This window comes from Coregonus clupeaformis, chromosome 29, assembly GCF_020615455.1.
Source record: "Coregonus clupeaformis isolate EN_2021a chromosome 29, ASM2061545v1, whole genome shotgun sequence".
NCBI lineage: Eukaryota > Metazoa > Chordata > Actinopteri > Salmoniformes > Salmonidae > Coregonus > Coregonus clupeaformis.
Window position 1 is genome coordinate 58,455,297 of NC_059220.1, and position 23,879 is coordinate 58,479,175.

Genomic DNA, 23,879 nt, shown 5'->3' on the forward strand with positions numbered 1-23,879 from the left:
GTGTTTCTAGTCATGCATGTCAACGTCTTTAGTATAGAATGCATCATGGCCGTTAGCATTAATTCACTGTATTTATGATCGAATGTTGCCATTATAAATGAGAGTTGCTATATATTAACAGCAAATAAGTACATGGTTGACTGGACAAGCAATCTGCTGAACTCATCAGCATATCAGGCATATCATCAAGCTCGAATAAACAATCTAGACCTCGAAATTAGATACAAATTACAAGGCATGTGTAATTGACTAGTTTGGAGGAATGTAATTTAGGGATATTGACCCTTGGTTGGCAAAAGATGCCAAAATGAAAAGATGCCAAAATGTTTATCTCACATTTGGTCTTGTGTCTTTATGTTTATATGCTTTGGTTTATGTTTATAGGGAGCCCCCTCGTTGGAGTTTTCAAAAAAGCTCATACAATGGAGTGCTGTACCACTGAAGAGTTATTTGTGGTTCTTCACAAAGTATTCAAGTGTAACATCGAACTCCCCTCTCCCCTGATAATAAAAAGCAGAAGTGTATGTCATACGAGGAAAATACCCACAAGGTTTTATTTCCTTGTCACTTTTCTTTCTTTGGTACAAAAACTGTTTATTTCCTTTCTTAGTCCTATATACTGTGAAACTAATCACAATTACCTTATGTAACGCCAAGCTTTCATAGACAGTGAAGCTAATTAAATATCATCAAATATATACCTGCATATCCCAACTCCCCCTGAGACACCATCGGAGAGTGGGGTCACGGCCAGGGTCAGCCATTATCAACGGTGACCCTGGCGCAATTAGGGTTAACTGCCTCGCTCAAGGGCACATCAAAAGATTTTCACCTTGTCAGCTTGGGGATTTGATCTAGCAACCTTTCGGTTACTAACCGCTAGGCTACCTACCGCCCAGGTGAATATCCTGGTACTGGGTAAAGTTCATAATAGTCCTATATAGTCATATACTGTAAAGCTAACCACAATTACCGTATGTAACGTCAAGCTTTCATAGACAGTGAAGCTCATTAAATATAATCAAATAAACACTGAGTGTAAGAAACATTAGGAACATCTTCCTAATATTGAGTTGCACACATTTTTGCCCTCAGAACAGCCTCAATTTGTTGGGGCATGGACTCTACAAGGTGTCAAAAGTGTTCCACAGGGATACTGGCCCATGTTGACTCCAATGCTTCCCACAGTTGTGTCAAGTTGGCTGGATGTCCTTTGGGTGGTGGACCATTCTTGATACACACGGGAAACTGTTGAGTGTGAAAAACCCAGCAGTATTGCAGTTCTCAAACCGGTGCGCCTGGCAGCTACTACCATACCCCATTCAAAGGCACTTAAATATTTAGTCTTTCCCATTCACTCTCTCAATGGCACACATACACAATTCATGTCTCAATTGTCTCAAGGCTTAAAAATCCTTCTTTAACCTGTCTCCTCCCCTTCATCTACACTGATTGAAGTGGATTTCACAAGTGACATCAATAAGGGATCATAGCTTTCACCTGGATTCAGCTGATCAGTCTATGTCATGGAAAGAGCAGGTGGTCCTAATGTTTTGTACACTCAGTGTATACCCACACAGTCATAGAAATGACTTGAATCTGCAGACAGCCATTTTGTTTCCATCTTGGCTCTGAGAGAAAGATTGATTGGTGGAAGTTCCATGTAATGTCTAGGTCGATGTGAGCTGTGGTATGCTGATAGGCATGATTTGAAAACTGGATTACCCAATGTGATACTGCCATGGATTTTCTATAAGAGTGTATTGTTTGTTATTTAGAGATAATTACACAATTTGGGGTAGTGGAAATAAATAAACACACACACACACACAGTCTTGTACAGCTAACCTTGTGGGGACACACAATTCAGTCCCATTCAAAATCCTATTTTCCCTAACCCCTAACCCTAAACCTAACCCTAACCCGTGCTCTTACCCTTACCCTAACCCTAACCCTAAACCTAAACCTAAACCTAAACCTAACCCTAGCTCCTAACCCTAACCCTAAAACTGAACCTAGCTCCTAACCCTAACCCTTAACGTAATTCTAACCCTAACACTAATTCTAACCTTAACCCTAAACCCCCTAGAAATAGCATTTGACCTCGTGGGGACTAATAAAATGTCCCAAGTTGGTCAAATTTTTGTTAGTTTACTATTCTTGTGGCGACTTCTGGTCACGTCCACACACACACACACACACACACACACACACACACACACACACACACACACACACACACTCATCACACACTCATAACACACTCATCACACACTCATCACACAGTCCCTAAGTCCCAGAGGATGCAGAGTGAGACAGACAGTTTCTCTGGTGTTTTCCACTGGAGGCTTGGCAGAGAATGACCGTTGGTGAATGAAACTACTTTAGACATATACTCCACACTCAAATAAACACACAAAGAGCAAGTGATTCAAAGAGGGAAAATTATTTTTTTAAAGCAGAAGAAAATAAGCTGTTTGTCAAAGAAGCTTCAAAAGAGAAAGACAATTCCCTGCCACGTCACTCAGAAAACAAGACTACCCCAAAGCAGAATTCCCAGTAAAATGAAATAAAAACCCATCAGTAACAGTTATTATAGAAAACAAAATCAAAGTGATTGTAAGATGATGTATTACCTGTGGAGAGACTAGAAGCCATGAAGCATCATCATTACACACTGCATGCAGCTACAGAAGTTCCCCCTGCCTGCCCTTTGACCCCCCAGTCCCTGACTCACACAGACCCAATCCCAGAGAGGCTGAGGCACTGGAGAGTCAGACCAGCACAACAGGGATTTTATCTCTATGAGTTTGTGCACTAAACCAGGGAACTGCAGCATCCTAAATAAGAAACAAGCAGATCGATGCAAGATGGGCCATGTACTGTATTAAAAAAGCACAAATATAAACCCTACTAATAATAATAATAATAATAATGATAATAATAAAGAGGCTTTAGAGAGTATAAAAGCAACCAGGTGATAGTAGATGAGTGGGCATACATACAGTGCATACATACATAGCTAGTAAAGTACAGAGATATTCTGACTGACCAGGCTTCCTCACTGACCTGAAACGAATAAGCAGGTGTGTAAACATTCACCTCTGCTGTGCCACAACCAGGAATTAGCTCTATAAATACTGCACCATGCTAAAGGGGGACATGGGGTCATCACATATCCCAAAGCCAGCCCTGAAAACATACGCACATCCCTTATCGTCCTGTGATACAGCCAGCAATAGCAACAGAGTCAATACTATACTGCTAGAACAGGTGAGAGAGTAAAAAGGTGTGAACAAAAATGAGGCAGGCAAGAGTGCCAACTGTGTCTGTGTCTGTTGTAATGTGTGTGGAGATGTGTGTATTTGTGAATATTGGCAGGGTGGCATTTCATGCAGAAACAATGCATTGGCAGTATTTGAGGTTGTATGGTCAAGGGAACACACTTATCGCCCTGGAGACCAGGCTTCCAACCCAAACAGTCTCTTATGGAGGGATTGAAGTCTGAAATCCTCATTCCCCTCCCCCCCTGAATTGAGGTTAGGGTAAGAGAGGAACAAACACCAACAGAGAGACACAGAGGGCCATAGAAAGCCAGGCTACACTTTATACTCCATGAGTCAAGAGAAGTCTCATGTTGCCATTTTTTATCAGAGAAATAAAGAACAAAGATTCGACACTTCGAGGCCAAAATGTAAAAACATAAAAAGGTCAGACATAAATGAGGCCTAAAAACAAAATAGTCTCTAAATACAGAAAATGATTTATAGTAAATCAATCATTGGGACTCCATCATCAAGGAGCTGATAGTCCACGAGGACAAGAGGTGATACAGTACGATGGCTTGTAGGTGCGTGAGTCAAACTGAAACTGTGTGTGTGTGTGAGTCTGTGGCTCAGTCTCTCAGGTCCACATTAGGCCCAGTCCAGACCTCTGACACACACAACAACCACTCTTATCGTTCTCCACCAGGTTCTCTCTGGATCACAGGACTCCTCTGCATCTGCTCTTCTCTTTATTCCTCTTTACATCCATCCATTTATTTTCTTTGTCAAGCTCTGTCTTTCTTAGGCCTGAGTCCCTTTCATTCTCTCTTTCTCTCCTCCCTCCCCATTCTTTGTCCTCCTCCATGACAGTAAAAAGGGTGTGGGCCTAAGGTTCCTCCTCTCCCGTGGACACAGCCAGACGCATGGCCACAGACAGGTGGTCAGTGAGGCCGGCTAGCTGGGTGATGAAGCTGAACTCTTCAATGTCCTGCAGGTGGCGACAGAGAGAAGGTTCATGACATCATCATAATAATTTCAAAATACAACATTATGGGATTATAGATTAATTATATAGTCATCATAATACTAGAATACAACACCGTTTATTTTAAATCATAATCTTCTGCACCATGTGCAGATTCTCCTTGAAAATATAGTGTATCTGAAAATGTATGTCGACCAGAATTCCTGCCATAGCTAAGTTTAATCACAAGGGGGCAGTTCAGTGCCACGATTGATAATGTGAAAAACTACAGAGATAAAATTAGATGTTGTCCTGCACAGATTTGCAATCTATGCAAATAAAGTAATTTGGTTTTCTAATCCTCTTTGATGAAAACATTGCCCTAACCCTAACCCTCCTTTCCCAGTTTGTTTGATCTGGTCTTGATCGGCTCTTGTGCTCGGGCTCCTCCCTTTGCATGTTTCTATGTCACAACCTCCTTGGTATCTTTTATTTATTTATTTTTATTTCACCTTTATTTAACCAGGTAAGCCAGTTGAGAACAAGTTCTCATTTACAACTGCGACCTGGCCAAGATAAAGCAAAGCAGTGCGATAAAAACAACAACACAGAGTCACATCTAGAGGGTATTTAGCCAGGGCTTCCATAGTTAGCAATTCACCTACCACTTTCCAGTCCTGCTGCACCTCCTCTCTGTAAAGGATGTAGTCGATCCTCCTCCCATTGCCTTTCAGGGGGATTTTTCTGCCCTTCTGATTAGGACATTGGTTTTTATGGTAGGGTAACACCAAGTATTCCTTCCTCCCCTCCTCATTCTCCATCACTCTGTCAACAAAAACAACCAATAAACAACTTAAAAATACCTTAACATTTAAACAGGCATGAATATGTGTTTATGTGTTAATGTATTGTCTGTCTGTGTGTGTGTGTATTGATATTCGTTGTTTTACTTACTTTTGTAAACTTTCTGGTGAGCTGACCTCCTCATCATAAAGCCTGCTGGTGTCCAGTAGGGTTCCTGTTAACACACACACACATCTGGGTTAGAGGACAGCTGACAGGGAGGAATGAGTTCATCTGACCAATTGCGTAATCTGGCAATAGTTGGCAGCTCATAAGAATCTATAGTTCTGAAGCCTGTTTTCTCTATCATTTCTTGAAAACTCAACAATGACACAAATGGATGAACAGAAGTTGGGCTCAAAAATGAAATCACCAGTATTTTCCTCCTCTGTGACATAACAGATCTCTAATAACCTGAAATCCCCGGACCTCTACAATTTTCACTTAGAGAATGGTCCTCAGGCCAGCAATCAAATGTGCCTAAGGAACTAGTCTTAGGCTAATGGAATCTCCCACATGGAGGAGTGTGGGTGAGACCACGTTTAAATGAGCAGTAGAAGAGAAGGAGAACATGATGACTCACAGTGATTAACATACAGTGCCTTCAGAAAGTGTTCATACCCTTTGGCTTATTTCACATTTTGCTGTGTTAAAGCCTGAATTCAAAATGGATTAAATTGATTTTTTATCTCACCCATCTACACACAATACCCCATGATGACAAAGTGAAAACATGTTTTTAAACATTTTTGCAAGTTTATTGAACAAGAAATACAGAAATATTCCATTTACATACAGTACCAGTCAAAGGTTTGGACACACCTACCCATTCCAGGGTTTTTCTTTATTTTTACAATTTTCTACATTATAGAATAATAGTGAAGACATCAAAGCTATGAAATAACACATATGGACTCATGTACTAACCAAAAAAGTGTTAAACAAATCCAAATATATTTTATATTTGAGATTCTTCAAAGTAGCCACCCTTTGCCTTGATGACAGCTTTGCACACTCTTAGCATTCTCTCTACCAGCTTCACCTGGAATGCTTTTCCAACAGTCTTGAAGGAGTTCCCACATATGCTTAGCACTTGTTGGCTGCTTTTCCTTCACTCTGCCGTCCGACTCATCCCAAACCATCTCATTTGGGTTGAGGTCGGAATATTTTGGAGGCCAGGTCATCTGATGCAGCACTCCATCACTCTCCTTCTTGGTCAAATAGCCCTTACACAGCCTGGAGGTGTGTTGGGTCATTGTCCTGTTGAAAAACAAATGATATTCCCACTAAGCCCAAACCAGATGGGATGGCGTATCGCTGCAGAATGCTGTGGTAGCCATGCTGGTTAAGTGTGCCTTGAATTCTAAATAAATCACAGACAGTGTCACCAGCAAAGCACCCCCACACCATAACACCTCCTCCTCCATGCTTTACGGTGGGAACTACACATGCGGAGATCATCCGTTCACCCACACCGCATCTCACAAAGACACAGCAGTTGAAACCAAAAATCTCACATTTGGACTCTAGACCAAGGGCAAATTTGCACCGGTCTAATGTCCATTGCTCATGTTTCTTGGCCCAAACAGGTCTCTTGTTCTTATTGGTGTCCTTTAGTAGTGGTTTCTTTGCAGCAATTTGACTATGAAGGCCTGATGTGTCTGTGACTTGAACTCTGTGAAGCATTTATTTGGGCTGCAATTTCTGAGGCTGGCAACTCTAATTAACTTATCCTCTGCAGCAGAGGTAACTCTGGATCTTCCAGTCCTGTGGCGGTCCTCATGAGAGCCTGTTTCATCATAGCTCTTGATGGTTTTTGAGACTGCACATGAAGAAACGTTCAAAGTTCTTGAAATGTTCAGGATTGACTGACCTTCATGTCTTAAAGTAATGATGGACTGTCGTTTCTCTTTGCTTATTTGAGCTGTTATTGCAATAATATGGACTTGGTCTTTTACCAAATAGGGCTATCTTCTGTATACTCCCCCTACCTTGTCACAACACAACTGATTGGCTCAAACACATTATGAAGGAAATAAATTCCACAAAATAACTTTTAACAAGGCATACCTGTTATTTGAAATGCATTCCAGGTGACTACCTCATGAAGCTGGTTGAGAGAATGCCAAGCGTGTGCAAAGCTGTCATCAAGGCAAAGGTTTGATATTTGAAGAATCTCTTTTAACACTTTTTGGTTACTACATGATTCCATATGTATTATTTCATAGTTTTGATGTCTTCACTATTATTCTACAGTGTAAAAAATAGTAAAAATAAAGAAAAACCCTTGAATGAGTAGGTGTGTCCAAACTTTTGACTGGTAGTGTAAGTATTTACACCCCTTTCCTTTGACACTACAAATTGAGATCAGGTGCATCCAATTTCCTTTGATCATCCTTGAGACTTCACTACAACTTCATTGGAGAACACCAGTGGCCATTTCAATTGTCTGGACATGATTTAGAGACACATGTCTACAATGCCTTCAGAAAGTATTCACATCCCTTTACTTTTGCCAAATGTTATTGTGTTACAGCCTGAATTTAAAATTGATTAAAATGAGATTTTGTGTCACTGATTTACACACAATACTCCATAATGTCAAAGTGGAATTTTGTTTATAGAAAAACGTAGAAATTAATTATAAATGAAAAGCTGAAATGTCTTGAGTCAATAAGTATTCAACCCCTTTGTTATGGCAAGCATAAATCAGTTCAGGAGAAAAGATGTGCTTAACAAATTGCATAATAAGATGCAGTGACTAATTTCGTGTTCAGTAATGGTGGTTAACATGAATTTTTTTATGACTACCCTATCTCTGTACCCCACACATACAGCATGATCATCTGTAAGGTCCCTCAATCGAGTAGTGAATTTCAAGCACAGATTAAACCACAAAGACCAGGGAGGTTTTTCAATGCCTCGCAAAGAAGGGCACCGATTGGTAGATGTGTAAAAATAAAAAAAGCAGATGCTGAATATCCCTTTGAGCATGGTGAAGTTATTAATTAGGCTTTGGATGGTGTATCAATAAACCCAGTCACTACAAAGATACAGGCATCCTTCCTAACTCAGTTGCTGGAGAGGAAGGAAACTGCTCAGGGATTTCACCATGAGGCCAATGGTGTGTTTAAAACAGTTACAGAGTTTAAAGGCTGTGATAGGAGAAAACTGAGGATGAATCAACAACATTGTAGTTACTCCACAATACTAACCTAAATGACAGAGTGAAAAGAAGGAAGCCTGTACAGAATACAAATATTCCTAAACATGTACAGTGAGGGAAAAAAGTATTTGATCCCCTGCTGATTTTGTACGTTTGCCCACTGACAAAGAAATGATCAGTCTATAATTTTAATGGTAGGTTTATTTGAACAGTGAGAGACAGAATAACAACAACAAAAATCCAGAAAAACGCATGTCAAAAATGTTATAAATTGATTTGCGTTTTAATGAGGGAAATAAGTATTTGACCACCTCTCAATCAGAAAAATTTCTGGCGCCCAGGTGTCTTTTATACAGGTAACGAGCTGAGATTAGGAGCACACTCTTAAAGGGAGTGCTCCTAATCTCAGCTTGTTACCTGTATAAAAGACACCTGTCCACAGAAGCAATCAATCAATCAGATTCCAAACTTTCCACCATGGCCAAGACCAAAGAGCTCTCCAAGGATGTCAGGGACAAGATTGTAGACCTACACAAGGCTGGAATGGGCTACAAGACCATCGCCAAGCAGCTTGGTGAGAAGGTGACAACAGTTGGTGTGATTATTCGCAAATGGAAGAAACACAAAATAACTGTCAATCTCCAACGGCCTGGGGCTCCATGCAAGATCTCACCTCGTGGAGTTGCAATGATCATGAGAACGGTGAGGAATCAGCCCAGAACTACACGGGAGGATCTTGTCAATGATCTCAAGGCAGCTGGAACCATAGTCACCAAGAAAACAATTGGTAACACACTACGCCATGAAGGACTGAAATCCTGCAGCGCCCGCAAGGTCCCCCTGCTCAAGAAAGCACATATACAGGCCCGTCTGAAGTTTGCCAATGAACATCTGAATGATTCAGAGGAGAACTGGGTGAATGTGTTGTGGTCAGATGAGACCAAAATTGAGCTATTTGGCATCAACTCAACTCGCCGTGTTTGGAGGAGGAGGAATGCTGCCTATGACCCCAAGAACACCATCCCCACCATCAAACATGGAGGTGGAAACATTATGCTTTGGGGGTGTTTTTCTGCTAAGGGGACAGGATAACTTCACCGCATCAAAGTGACGATGGACGGGGCCATGTACCGTCAAATCTTGGGTGAGAACCTCCTTCCCTCAGCCAGGGCATTGAAAATGGGTCGTGGATGGGTATTCCAGCATGACAATGACCCAAAACACACGGCCAAGGCAACAAAGGAGTTGCTCAAGAAGAAGCACATTAAGGTCCTGGAGTGGCCTAGACAGTCTCCAGACCTTAATCCCATAGAAAATCTGTGGAGGGAGCTGAAGGTTCGAGTTACCAAACGTCAGCCTCGAAACCTTAATGACTTGGAGAATATCTGCAAAGAGGAGTGGAACAAAATCCCTCCTGAGATGTGTACAAACCTGGTGGCCAACTACAAGAAACGTCTGACCTCTGTGATTGCCAACAAGGGTTTTGCCACCAAGTACTAAGTAATGTTTTGCAGAGGGGTCAAATACTTATTTCCCTCATTAAAATGCAAATCAATTTATAACATTTTTGACATACATTTTTCTGGATTTTTTTGTTATTATTCTGTCTCTCACTGTTCAAATAAACCTACCATTAAAATTATAGACTGATCATGTCTTTGTCAGTGGGCAAACGTACAAAATCAGCATGGGATCAAATACTTTTTTCCGTCACTGTATCCTGTTTGCAGCAAGGCACTTACATAATACTGCAAAGAAATGTGGCAAAAAAAGTAACTTTCTGTCCTGAATATAAAGCGTTATGTTTGGGGCAAATCCAATACAACACATCACTGAGTGCCACTCTCCATTATGTTCAAGCATGGTGGTGGCTGCATCATGTTATGGGTTTGCTTGTCATCGGCAAGGACAAGGGAGTTTCTTAGGATAAAAATAAATGGAATAGAGCTAAGCACAGGCAAAATCTTAGAGGAAAACCTGGTTCAGTCTGCTTTCCACCAGAGACAAATTCACCTTTCAGCAGGACAATGACCTAAAACAGAAGGCCAAATTCAAGACGACATTGAATGTTCCTGAGTGGCCTAGTTACAGTTTTGACTTAAATCGGCCTGAAAATCTATGACAAGACTTGAAAATGGTTTTCTAGCAATGATCAACAAGCAACTTTACAGAGCTTGTAGAATTTTAAAAAGATTAATGGGCAAATATTGTACAATCCAGGTGTGCAAAGCTCTTAGAGACTTATCCAAAAAGACGCACAGCTGCAATCGCCACTAAAGGTGCTTTTACAAAGTATTGACTCTTTTAACTTTTAAGAAGGCACACCTGAAATGCATTCTAGGTGAACACTAAGAATAGTAGCTCAACCGAGCTACACGCTCTCACAACAAACAATCACTCACAAAGACAAGGGGAACAGAGGGAACACTTATACACATACTAATTAGGGGAATGAGCACCAGGTGTGTGTGATTGACAAGACATGACAAGTGGAGTGATGAGAATGGGATCGGCAGTAGCTAGTACTCCGGTGACGACGAACGCCGAAGCCTGCCCGAACCAGGAGGGGGGGCAGCCTCGGCGGAAGTCGTGACAGTACCCCCCCCCTGACGCGCGGCTCCAGCAGTGCGCCGACCCCGGCCTCGGGGACGGCCAGGAGGACGTGGAGCAGGGCGAGTTGTATGGCGACAGTGGAAATCCCTCAATAGGGAGGGATCGCGGATGTCCCACCTTGGGACCCAGCACCGTTCCTCCGGACCGTACCCCTCCCACTCCACAAGATACTGAAGGCCCCCCACCCGACGCCTCGAATCCAGGATGGAACGGACCGAGTACGCTGGGGCCCCCTCGATGTCCAGAGGAGGCGGAGGAACCTCCCGCACCTCAGACTCCTGGAGCGGACCAGCTACCACCGGCCTGAGGAGAGACACATGAAACGAGGGGTTAATAGGGTAATCAGGGGGAAGTAACCTTGTTTATTCTCCTCAGGACTTTAAACAGCCCCACAAACCACGGGCTCAGCTTCCGGCAGGGCAGGCGGAGGGGAAGATTCCGGGTCGAGAGCCAGACCCGATCCCCCGGTACGAACACCGGGGCCTCCCTGCGGTGGCGGTCAGCGTTGGCCTTCTGACGACGCATGGCGCGCTGGAGGCGAACGTGGGCAGCGTCCCAAGTCTCCTCCGCGCGCCGAAACCAGTCATCCACCGCAGGAGCCTCGGTCTGGCTCTGATGCCACGGTGCCAGGACCGGTTGGTAACCTAAAACACATTGGAAGGGTGTTAGGTTAGTGGAGGAGTGGCGGAGAGAGTTCTGAGCAAATTCTGCCCATGGCAGGAACACCGACCACTCCCCCGGCCGGTCCTGACAGTAGGTCCGCAGGAACCTACCCACATCTTGATTCACCCTCTCCACCTGCCCATTACTCTCGGGGTGAAATCCAGAGGTCAGGCTGACAGAGACCCCCAGACGTTCCATGAACGCCTTCCAGACTCTAGACGTGAACTGGGGACCTCGGTCGGACACTATATCCTCTGGTACCCCGTAGTGCCGGAAGACGTGAGTAAACAGAGCCTCCGCAGTTTGTAGGGCCGTGGGGAGACCGGGCAGAGGAAGGAGGCGGCAGGACTTTGAAAAGCGGTCCACAACGACCAGGATAGTGGTGTTACCTTGGGAGGGGGGAAGATCAGTGAGAAAATCTATACTCAGGTGAGACCATGGTCGTTGTGGAACTGGTAAAGGTTGTAGCTTACCTGCTGGGAGGTGCCTAGGTGCCTTACTCTGGGCGCACACTGAGCAGGAGGAAACATACACCCTCACGTCCTTAGCCAAGGTAGGCCACCAGTAATTCTCGGACAGGCAGCGCATTGTACGACCGATACCTGGATGACCAGAGGAGGGTGACGTGTGTGCCCAGTAGATCAGACGATCACGGATATGCGCAGGCACGTTCTGCAGCCCAGCTGGACACTGCGGTGGAGATGGATCTGTGCGTAATGCCTGCGCTATATCTACGTCCATCGCCCATACTACCGGCGCCACAATGCATGAGGCCGGGAGCATGGGTGTGTTGTCTCTGGGCCTCTCCTCTGTGTCATACAGCTGAGACAGTGCGTCTGCCTTCACGTTCTTCATACCCGGAATGTATGAGAGTGTGAAATCAAACCGGGTGAAGAAGAGGGCCCACCTGGCCTGGCGAGGATTCAGCCTCCTGGCTGCCCAAATGTACACAAGGTTACGGTGGTCTGTCCAGACGAGGAAAGGGTGTTTTGCCCCTTCGAGCCAATGTCTCCACACCGTCAAAGCTCGGACAACAGCCAGCAGCTCCCAATCACCAACGCCATAGTTCTGCTCCGCCGAGCTGAGCTTCTTAGAAAAGAAGGCACAGGAGCGGAGCTTGGGTGGCGTGCCCGAGCGTTGGGATAGGACAGCTCCTATCCCTACCTCGGACGCATCCACCTCCTCTACGAACGGTAGTGATGGATCGGACCATCCTTCAACAAGGAGGTAATGGGAGCTGCAACCTTGCCAAAGCCCCGAATAAACCTTTGATAGTAGTTGGCAAAGCCAAGGAAGCGCTGCACCTCCTTTACCGTGGTTGGAGTCGGCCAATTACACACGGCTGCATTGCGGTATCCGTCCATCTCCACACCTGTGGTGGTAATGCAATATCTGAGGAAGGAGATTGACTGCTGGAAAAACTCACACTTCTCTGCCTTGGCATAAAGATCATTCTTCAGCAGTCGGACCAGTACCTTGCAAACCAGGGACACATGCTCGGCGCGCGTTGTGGAATACACCAGGATGTCATCGTTGTAGACCACCACATTGCGACCAAGCATGTCCCGAAACACCTCGTTCACAAAGGACTGGAAAACGGATGGAGCATTCATCAAACCGTAGGGCATAACCAGGTATTCATAATGCCCAGAGGTTGTGCTGAATGCTGTTTTCCACTCATCCCCTTCCCGAATACGCACCAGGTTGTAGGCACTCCTGAGGTCTAATTTGGTTTAAAAAAAACGGGCCCCATGCATAGAGTCAATCACTGAAGGAATGAGGGGAAGAGGGTAACTAAATCGTACCGTCACATTATTCAGTGGTTGATAATCAATGCACGGGCGTAAACTGCCATCTTTCTTCTTCACTACGAAGAAACTCGAGGAGGCAGCTGAAGTGGTGGGATGTATATACCCCTGGCGCAGGGACTCGTGACGTATGTTTCCATAGCCTCCGTTTCTGCCTGTGACAGGGGATACACATGACTCCTGGGAGGTATAGCGTCTACCCGAAGGTTTATCGCGCAATCCCCCTCCCAATGAGGTGGTAATTTAGTCGCTTGCGTCTTGGAAAATGCGAGCGCCAGATCATGGTATTCGGGGGGAATGCGCACGGTGGGGGTACCGTCTGGACTTTCCACCGTGGTCGCACCAACGGAAACACCTAGACACCTACACGGACACTCACGCGACCACCCCGTAAGAACCCTCTGCGGCCATGAAAAATTGGGGTTGTGAAGGGCTAACCACAGGATACCCAAGACTACAGGGTAAGCAGGAGACTCAATAATCATAAAGGTGATCTGCTCAACATGCGTCTCCTGCGTAATCATGGTGACTGGTACCGTAACTTCCTTAACCAACCCGGACCCTAATGGTCGACTTTCAAGTGCTCTGATGGGGAGTGGAATGGGTAGGGGACCAATAAAATGCCTTGACGGCGTGGAAATGCCCATAAAATTCCCAGCTGCGCCTGAATCGACTAGCGCCTTACACTGGGAACCTACCAAGTGATCGGGAAAGGAGATAGATAAAGTACAGTGCGCCGCAAAGGGCTCTGAACACGTTTGGGTGTTCGTTACCGGGGGTGATGCGTGAGTACCCTGCCTACCGCCTCCAGACCCAAAAGAACGTTGACTGCAACGTGAGGTGGATTGTCCCTTCGTGCCACCAGAGTGGCACTGTCGCTGTCCTCCTGTGCTCTCTCGACCGGCGGCTCCCCCCAGCACCATCTGCTCGGGGTCAGAGTCGTCCGGAGTGGGAACGGGCAGACCCCTACCAGGACGTCCTCTGGCTGCTAGCAGATTGTCCAGCCGGATGGCCATGTCCACCAGTTGGGAGAACGATAGCATGGTATCCCGGCAGGCTAGCTCCCGTCGGACGTCCTCCCTTAGGTGGCACCGGAAATGGAAGATCAGGGCCCGCTCGTTCCACCCGGACCCCGCTGTCAGTGTCCGGAACTCCAGCACGTAGTCCTGAGCGGTCCTCGTCCCCTCCTTCAGATGAACCAGTCTTTCGCCCGCCTCTCGACCCTCAGGAGGGTGATCAAAAACGGCCTGAAAGAGGCGAGCAAACTCCCCGTAGTCCTCCCACTCCAGGGCACACTCCAGGGCTCTCCCACATAGGCAGGAAATGAGGACGGCTACCGTCTCCCGCTCCCGGGGTGCCGGCCTGATGCTGGAGAAATACAGCTCGAGTTGGAGCATAAATCCCTTACATCGCGCTGCCGTCCCATCAAACGCCGGTGGCCGGGATATCTGGATCCCTCCATGGGCTGGGGTGTAGGTGGCTGGATCCGGTTGACTAGCTGGTCTCCTCTCCAGGCGTTCTACTACCTGAAGAACCCGATCCATTGCTTCCCCCAAGCTGGCCAGCATCGAAGAGTGCTCCTGGACCCTTGCCACAACTCCAGGCATGCGGTCTTCTCCTGCTGACTCCATTCAGCGGGTGAGTGATTCTGTGACGAGGTGTGAAGGAAGGAGTCAGGCACAGGAGGTAAAATACCGAAGTCCAGAGTTTATTACGTTTACATAAATCAAACGCTCCAAGCGTCAAAATGTAGCTAACAAGGGAAAACATCCACCTTGGCATAAACACTAAGAATAGTAGCTCAACCGAGCTACACGCTCTCACAACAAACAATCACTCACAAAGACAAGGGGAACAGAGGGAACACTTATACACATAATGAGCACCAGGTGTGTTTGATTGACAAGACATGACAAGTGGAGTGATGAGAATGGGATCGGCAGTAGCTAGTCCTCCGGTGACGACGAACGCCGAAGCCTGCCCGAACCAGGAGGGGGGCAGACACGGCAGATGTCTTGACAACCTCATGAAGCTGGTTGAGAGAATGTCAAGAGTTTGCAAAGCTGTTATCAAGGCAAAGGGTGGTTACTTTTAAGAATCTCAAATATAAAATATATTTTGATATGTTTAACACTTTTTTGGTTACTACATGATTCCATATGTGTCATTTCATAGTTTTTAGGTCTTCACTATTATTCTACTTGAATGAGTAGGTGTGTCCAAACTTTTGACTGGTACTGTATATCTGGGGAAGGGTATAAAACAATTTCACAGTAGTCTTCATCATTGCTAAAGAAAATAAATATGGAACTACCCAGACTCTGCCTAGAGCTGGCCGTCCAACCAAACTGAGCAACCGGGAAAGAAAGAACTTGGTCAGGGAGGTAACCAAGAACCCAATGACCACTCTGACAGAACTACATAGTTCCTTGGCTGAGATGGGAGAACCTGCCAGAAGGACAACAGTCTCTACATCACTTCACCAATCTGGGCTTTATGGGAGAGTGGCCAGACGGAAGCCACTCCTGGAAAAAGGCAAATGACAGCACACCTGGAGTTTGCAAAAAGGCACGTGAAAGACTCTGAGAGCATAAGGCAAAATGTTCTGTGGTCTGATGAGACAAAAATGTAACTCTTTGGCTTGAATGCAAAGCACTATGTCTGGAGAAAACCAGGCACAGCTCATCACCCATCTTAAAACCATCCCTACCGTGAAGCATGGTGGTAGCAGCATCATGCTATCGGGATGCTTTTCAGCGGCAGGGACTGGGAGACTGATAAGGATAGAGGGAACAACGAATGGAGCCAAATAGAGACAAATCCTTGATGAGAACCTGCTTCATAGTGCAAATGACCTTAGACTGAGGGGCGAAGATTTACGTTCCAACAGGACCCCAAGCATACAGCCAAAGCAATGCTGGAATGGTTTCAGAGCAAGAATGTGAAAGTCCTTGAGTGGCCCAGCCAAAGTCCTTGAGTGGCCCAGCCAGACTTGAATTCCATTGAAAATCTGTGGAAGGACTTGAAGATTCCTGTACATCGCCGCTTACCATCTAATTTAACAGAGCTTGAGAAAATCTACGAGGAAGAATGGGCGAAAATCCCCCAAATCCAGATGTGCAAAGCTGATACAGACATACCCAAGATGACTCAAAGCTGTAATCACCGCCAAAGATGCTTATACAAGGTACTGACTCAGGGGTGTGAATACTTATGTAAATGAGATATTTCTGTATTTCACTTTCAATACATTTGCTAAAATTCCAAGGGGTATGAATACTTTTTGAAGGCACTGTAACTCCTATATATCTACACATTGGCTCTAGTGCACAATAAACTTGGCTTGGTTGAATATACACCAACATCCATCCTACCACCTCTCACGGCACATAGCACTTGCCAAACATCCTTTAGATTCGGTTCCAGACCATAATTCGGCAGGTTTATGCCAGCATCTATTGTACTTATTTTGGTCTGCACAGTGTGTGCCCAGATTGGCTGCTATAGGAAATCAAGCTTTTTCTAAAGAGACAAAGCCTAGTTCCCTGATACGAGCACACCCACTCCCTCCAGTACCAGCCCAAACTCCTATCAACTCACCCAGAGCCCATGGCTTGTCCTCCCCTGGCCCCAGGCGACACGGGTCCTTGTAATGGGTGAAGAGGGCATGCTGCTGCTCCAGTTTATCCTCTGAAATGGAGGGGTACAATGAGAAACAAAGAGGGGCTTGTCTGTCCAGATCCACCAGTCATTGGTCCAGATACAGTGGGGAGAACAAGTATTTGATACACTGCCGATTTTGCAGGTTTTCCTATTTACAAAGCGGAGGGGTCTGTAATTTTTATCATAGGTACACTTCAACTGTGAGAGACGGAATCTAAAACAAAAATCCAGAAAATCACATTGTATGATTTTTAAGTAATTACTTTGCATTTTATTGCATGACATAAGTATTTGATCACCTACCAACCAGTAAGAATTCCGGCTCTCACAGACCTGTTAGTTTTTCTTTAAGAAGCCCTCCTGTTCTCCACTCATTACCTGTATTAACTGCACCTGTTTGAACTCGTTACCTGTATAAAAGACACCTGTCCACACACTCAATCAAACAGACTCCAACCTCTCCACAATGGCCAAGACCAGAGAGCTGTGTAAGGACATCAGGGATAACATTGTAGACCTGCACAAGGCTGGGATGGGCTACAGAACAATAGGCAAGCAGCATGGTGAGAAGGCAACAACTGTTGGCGCAATTATTAGAAAATTGAAGAAGTTCAAGATTATGGTCAATCACCCTCGGTCTGGGGCTCCATGCAAGATCTCACCTCCTGGGGCATCAATGGTCATGAGGAAGGTGAGGATTCAGCCCAGAACTACACGGCAGGATCTGGTCAATGACCTGAAGAGAGCTGGGACCACAGTCTCAAAGAAAACCATTAGTAACACACTACGCCGTCATGGATTAAAATCCTGCAGCGCACGCAAGGTCCCCCTGCTCAAGCCAGCGCATGTCCAGGCCCGTCTGAAGTTTGCCAATGACCATCTGGATGATCCAGAGGAGGAATGGGAGAAGGTCATGTGGTCTGATGAGACAAAAATAGAGCTTTTTGGTCTAAACTCCACTCGCCGTGTTTGGAGGAAGAAGAAGGATGAGTACAACCCCAAGAACACCATCCCAACCGTGAAGCATGGAGGTGGAAACATCATTCTTTGGGGATACTTTTCTGCAAAGGGGACAGGACGACTGCACCGTATTGAGGGGAGGATGGATGGGGCCATGTATCACGAGACCTTGGCTAACAACCTCCTTCCCTCAGTAAGAGCATTGAAGATGGGTCGTGGCTGGGTCTTCCAGCATGACAACGACCTGAAACACACAGCCAGGGCAACTAAGGAGTGGCTCCGTAAGAGGCATCTCAAGGTCCTGGAGTGGCCTAGCCAGTCTCCAGACCTGAACCCAATAGAAAATCTTTGGAGGGAGCTGAAAGTCCGTATTGCCCAGCGACAGCCCCGATACCTGAAGGATCTGGAGAAGGTCTGTATGGAGGAGTGGGCCAAAATCCCTGCTGCAGTGTGTGCAAACCTGGTCAAGACCTACAGGAAACGTATGATCTCTGTAATTGCAAACAAAGGTTTCTGTACCAAATATTAAGTTCTGCTTTTCTGATGTATCAAATACTTTTGTCATGCAATAAAATGCAAATTAATTACTTAAAAATCATACAATGTGATTTTCTGGATTTTTGTGTTAGATTCCGTCTCTCACAGTTGAAGTGTACCTATGATAAAAATGACAGACCTCTACATGCTTTGTAAGTAGGAAAACCTGCCAAATTGGCAGTGTATCAAATACTTGTTCTCCCCACTGTACATGGAATGATATGTACAACACCCACACATACAATTTCTGCAGGATTTCAGAGAACAGAAGCTTTTCACACAATCAGACAGCTAGCTACCTGAGGAGCAGTTGTCGAAATTGAGGTCGCCGAGGACAACATCAAAGGCCACCTGATCCTCCAGACCCTTCTCCTCCGAGAGGCGGGACGTCATCTTGCGGAACTCCGCCCCCCATGCCAAGAGCAGATCCAACTGCTCACAACGCACAGCTGCATCTCCTGAGGGACGAAGAGCGAGAGACAGAGAGAGAGAGAGACAGGGAGAGAGAGAGAGAGACAGGGAGAGAGAGAGAGACAGGGAGAGAGAGAGAGAGACAGGGAGAGAGAGAGAGAGAGACAGGGAGAGCGAGAGAGACAGGGAGAGAGATAGAGACAGGGAGAGAGAGAGAGACAGGGAAAGAGAGAGAGACAGGGAGAGAGAGAGAGACAGGGAGAGAGAGAGAGACAGGGAGAGAGAGAGAGACAGGGAGAGCGAGAGGAAGAGAGAGGAGGGTGGTGGGGGGATGGAAATAAAACAATTGAGTGGCTTAGCTTTAGATTTTGGCTGCAACATAAGGAAAGAGGCAGAAAAAATACAGTGTGTACTCAAACAGTATTTACAGCAAACTGCATAATGGTCAGTATGGGCTGCTGGCTGGGTAATGGGGAGGCTGTGGCCAGCGAGGACGACCATGCTACTAAACTTATCTGTGTGGGGGAAGAGCAGGGATGGTCAGGAACCCTGGATGACGTCTATTCAATGCTGATCATTTATGAGTCAACAAGACAATGCAAACATGGGTTCTAAACATAGACAGTAATATAATCGCTGCCTCTGCACAAGCAGTAAAGGCCAAAATAAACAGAAGTCAAATGCAGAAGTACACACACACATACACAGAACAAGCAGTAAGAGGGGAAAAATGGGCCATGAAAAACAAGCAGCAATAAAAATGTGCCCCGTTGCAAAGATGGGTCGTATACTGTAGTGTGCAGCATCTTGTACTCTCTCCCATATGTTTAATTTGTCTTTAGAAATAGCCGTAGTTCTATAATTAGCAGAGTGAGCAGACTCTCAGAGGCATGGGAGGCTCCAGAAATAGCAGGGAGCTCTGTCTTGGTAAAAAGTTAGGCCCAGAGACCAGAAGCTTTCAATATGCCTGACACTTAAAACAGCTTGAGCCCGTCGCCATGGGAACAGAGGATGTGTGCGGGTTTGATGAATCCATTTATCTTATACTCTGAGGTAGAAAGCAGAGTAGGCTACTACACACTACCCACCTTACACCATCTGCCTACGACTGTTGTGTTCACACACTCACCTGTACAGGTACAATCACTCTCAAACCCTTTTTTTATTCCATAACATTCGTCCTATTTCTCTCTGATATTCACATAAGACCACAGAGCCAGAATAGACCCATTCAGACACTAGGGAGAAGAAGTGATATTGCTGGGATCCAATTAAAAAAGCAGCTCAAAATGTATTGCTTTGTGAATGTGTATTGTTCTATCTCAACGTACCTTCAATGGCATGCAGATGAGTGCAGGTGAGATATCCCACAACTCTCTGCTCCTGATGGGAGGTGCCTACCTGCACCTGTAGTAAATAGGGAGAGACAAAGAGCAAGTTAAATATCTCTGTCAACAAGTTGATCGAACATTGAATTAGAAAACATTTAATACCGCATTTACACCACATAATATCACATATCACCTTCTCTGTCATTGGCCCAATACCAAAACTCTCATTCTCCATCCTCTCCCTCACTCTCGTCTCCCCTCTCCAACACTGTTTTCTCTGACATTGTCCCTCTTTGAAACAGATTACACTGGGTCTGTGAGCCTGGGCCAAAAATTGATACTGAATGGATGGACTGGTGCTCTTGAGTGTTAGGGGTGGGTGGACTACACAGTCGGGTGTAGGGTATAGGGGTATGCTAGAGTATTTGATAGTGTGGGTTGAAAACGTGCAGTGTTCTGAAGTGTCACGCAGTATCAGAAAAAGTCTCTCTAAAGACCTTTATGAAGAGATCTCTGAATAGGCCTCCTCTGTGATAAGGGCTATTGTAGGTTGGATTAGATTTGATTACAGTGTATTCAAGCTCTCTGTTCAGTCACTGTGCAGTCATCCAATCACTGAATTGCAGTCTTGGCTTGGTCTCACCATCAAGGCCCTCACAGTAAATGCTGAGGACCAATAAAGCATTAGCCCACTTAGCTAGACTTTAATATGAAATGCAAGCTTTACATTTTAGACCTCAAACATAATACATTCAGTGACATTTCCCCCCACAGAGATTTGCAGCATTAATTCAATTAAGAAGCAGTAAACTCTAGGTCCAGCCATAACCTGTCCACACACTGTACTGTCCCTGACCCAGACTTAGACAGTCTGTAGAGCTGGAGCTGCTGCCTCCCCAACTCTCTCACCCTTGTTCCTGTTCCCCATTCTCTCTCTCTCTCTCTGTCTTTCAACTTCTCTCTCTTTCACTGCCTGTGTCCCTGTGTATGAATATTTCAGAGGCTTATCCATGCTTGGGTAGGTGTGCGCTCCGGAACTGACAACAGGCCTGAAGGGAATCAGGGGTATGTGTCTAGAGCCGCTTGTGTGTATGTGTGTATGTGTGTGTGTGCACTTACATGTGTGTGTGTGCACATGTGTGTGTCGCTGTGTGTTTGTGTTTTACGTAGGCTGTGTGAGAAAATAAATAAATGATAATGTTGAGTATGATAATTGGAACTGACTAAACTAGTAGCAGTGTAAAAGGTCCATGTGATCCCAAAGGACTAGATATGTGACCCGCTTTAAATTCTCCTGCACCCAGACCTTTTTCTCTCTCAGCATGGAGGCTAGAAAGAGGAGCCAAGACCTCTACTGTACCTCATTACTGTGTCCAATGCTTAAATAGACTTTCACATTGACACAGGCAGAGTAAAAGCAAAGCCCTTTATCCCCAGGAAGGAAGGTGATTTATATCAACAAATGGAGTTGACCTCAGCACTGAGAGGAGAAGCTATGGGTTTATTTATTTCATTGATTTCCATTTGATGTGTACTTTGAGTGGGCCTGGCCCTGTTTTGAGGTTTTCTCTGTAATGTATTCAAACCACAAACAAACATGCACGCACACAGCACGCACACACACACACACACACACACACACACACACACACACACACACACACACTCCTCCTTCACCCTTGTCCTTTGTGGTTTTAAATAATAATAAGAAGGATACGTTTAATTACAGGGTTGCTCACTCTTCAGGGAGACATTCTTAATTAATGTTCTATCTCTACACCCCTCCCTCCCCCCCTCCCTCCCTCCCTCCCTCCCTCCCTCCCTCCTTTTGTCTCCAGAGCTCATGTCTTTGTAATGAGTCTGTCACTTTGTATTGCAAGTGAAATCTGCCACTTTCACTTCATGTAGGTCTGCTTACACCGTAGACTGTTAGATAATATTTGTTTGGTCACAAGACTCCCAAACTTGGAGAGAAAGATCCCTGGGATACATAATTATTTCTGAAGCCCAGTGGCGTGTATTCATGGATGGCAAGAGAAGCCAGGCTTCCCCAAATATTTGACCAATAAAAAAAAACACTGTGTTTTTATAATTTTCCATCATTTTGCAAGTGGCTGAATCTCACTGGAGAAATCATCAGAGTGAGCGAAACAGCGCCCCTCTGTCTCAGTATGTGTAGCCCATGTATCTGATGCTGTCTGGACCAAAAGAGTATGACATGTAGTGGCCGTAGCATTTGATTGATTGATGCCAGCAAGCCATAGACCGTTTGCCAACATGAAAGAGAGGAGGATGCATTGGCGTTCAACTAGTCTACAAGTAGGGTGAGTAAAAAATTGTTTTTACTTGCGCGCGCACACACACACACACACACACACACACACACACACACACACACACACACACACACACACACACACACACACACACACACACACACACACACACACACACACACACACACACACAGAAATCAGTGCCATGGACAGCCACAAGATATTTAGCAACATTGATTGGACTAAATTGTTTTTGGTATCTTAAAGTTTGTTTTCAGTGTATTAAACTAAACTCCTGTTGTCTTTGTGCTGACTAGAGGTAACTCTGTGGCTCTAAATCAATAGCTGTTTAGGAAACTGTCAAAAACATTAACTTGCTTGACCATGCTGCAGGTCATATAACTGTTTGTTACATGCAATATTTGCTTTGTGGACTTCAGTGGACAGATGTTGCTCTCCGGTTTTGTGATGAAAAAAACGTATGTGTAGCTGAATTTATTCCGCCATTGTGTGACTGTTGTCTTTTTGTTGTCAAAGCCTTATTGTATATCACGCTGGCATATGAACGAATGGGTTATAGAGCAAACAATGCAATTATCACAACATAGGTTGTAATATGGATTTTTTACTGGCTTGGCTTGGCTTCCTCAGTGATTTTACCTACACACTGCTACTGCTGAAGCCTACTAATCTGTGGGGTCAAGCTGTATTAGAATCCTGCAGCTAAGGGTCAGTACTACAGGAGCTCTGGAGACAGTGAGATGGTGACCCAGAATGATCCAGGGGAGGAGGGAGGGAGGCACTTAGAGGCAAAACCATGTGAGCTTGTTATCTGAAGCAATAGCCAGCAAGGGGAGTTATCAAACATGGTTCAGAGTGGTAGAACTACAAGGTGCCTACAGTATTTAGCAGGCCTGTCAGCCTCCTAGCGTCTTCCAGATCCGTCATCACCTTCAGGCTGAGCTGCGCCAGTGGGACCTGAAGCCCAGCCAGAACCAGGGATGCATCCCAAATGGCACCCTATTTGCTACATAGCCATCACTACAGCTACAGCCCCAGCCACAGGCTAGCCACACAGCCTCAGCCACAGCCCCAGCCCCAGACACACAGCCTCAGCCCACCCCACACAGCCCCAGACACACAGCCTCAGCCCCATAGCCCCAGCCAAACAGTCTCAGCCCAAGCCACACAGCCCCAGCCCCAGATACACAGCCTCAGCCCCAGACACACAGCCTCTGCTCCAGACACACAGCCTCAGCCCCATAGCCCCAGCCAAACAGTCTCAGCCCAAGCCACACAGCCCCAGCCCCAGATACACAGCCTCAGCCCCAGACACACAGCCTCTGCTCCAGACACACAGCCTCAGCCCCATAGCCCC

General features: G+C 45.6%; 1 protein-coding gene across 2 annotated transcripts in view; it reads right to left on the bottom strand.

Annotated features, from left to right (window-relative positions):
• Positions 1-2,430: 2,430 nt before the first annotated feature.
• LOC121576722 (sphingomyelin phosphodiesterase 3) overlaps positions 2,431-23,879 on the bottom strand; it is a 68,081-nt gene continuing 46,632 nt past the window's right edge. For both annotated transcript variants that reach the window (XM_041890109.1, XM_041890108.1), the window contains 6 exons: positions 20,226-20,301; positions 18,783-18,941; positions 16,924-17,013; positions 5,185-5,248; positions 4,896-5,055; positions 2,431-4,254 (listed from right to left, as the gene is read on the bottom strand). In XM_041890109.1, the coding sequence (XP_041746043.1) occupies positions 4,153-4,254; positions 4,896-5,055; positions 5,185-5,248; positions 16,924-17,013; positions 18,783-18,941; positions 20,226-20,301 (651 nt within the window). In that variant the 3' untranslated portion in view covers positions 2,431-4,152. The remainder of the gene's footprint in view (positions 4,255-4,895; positions 5,056-5,184; positions 5,249-16,923; positions 17,014-18,782; positions 18,942-20,225; positions 20,302-23,879) is intronic.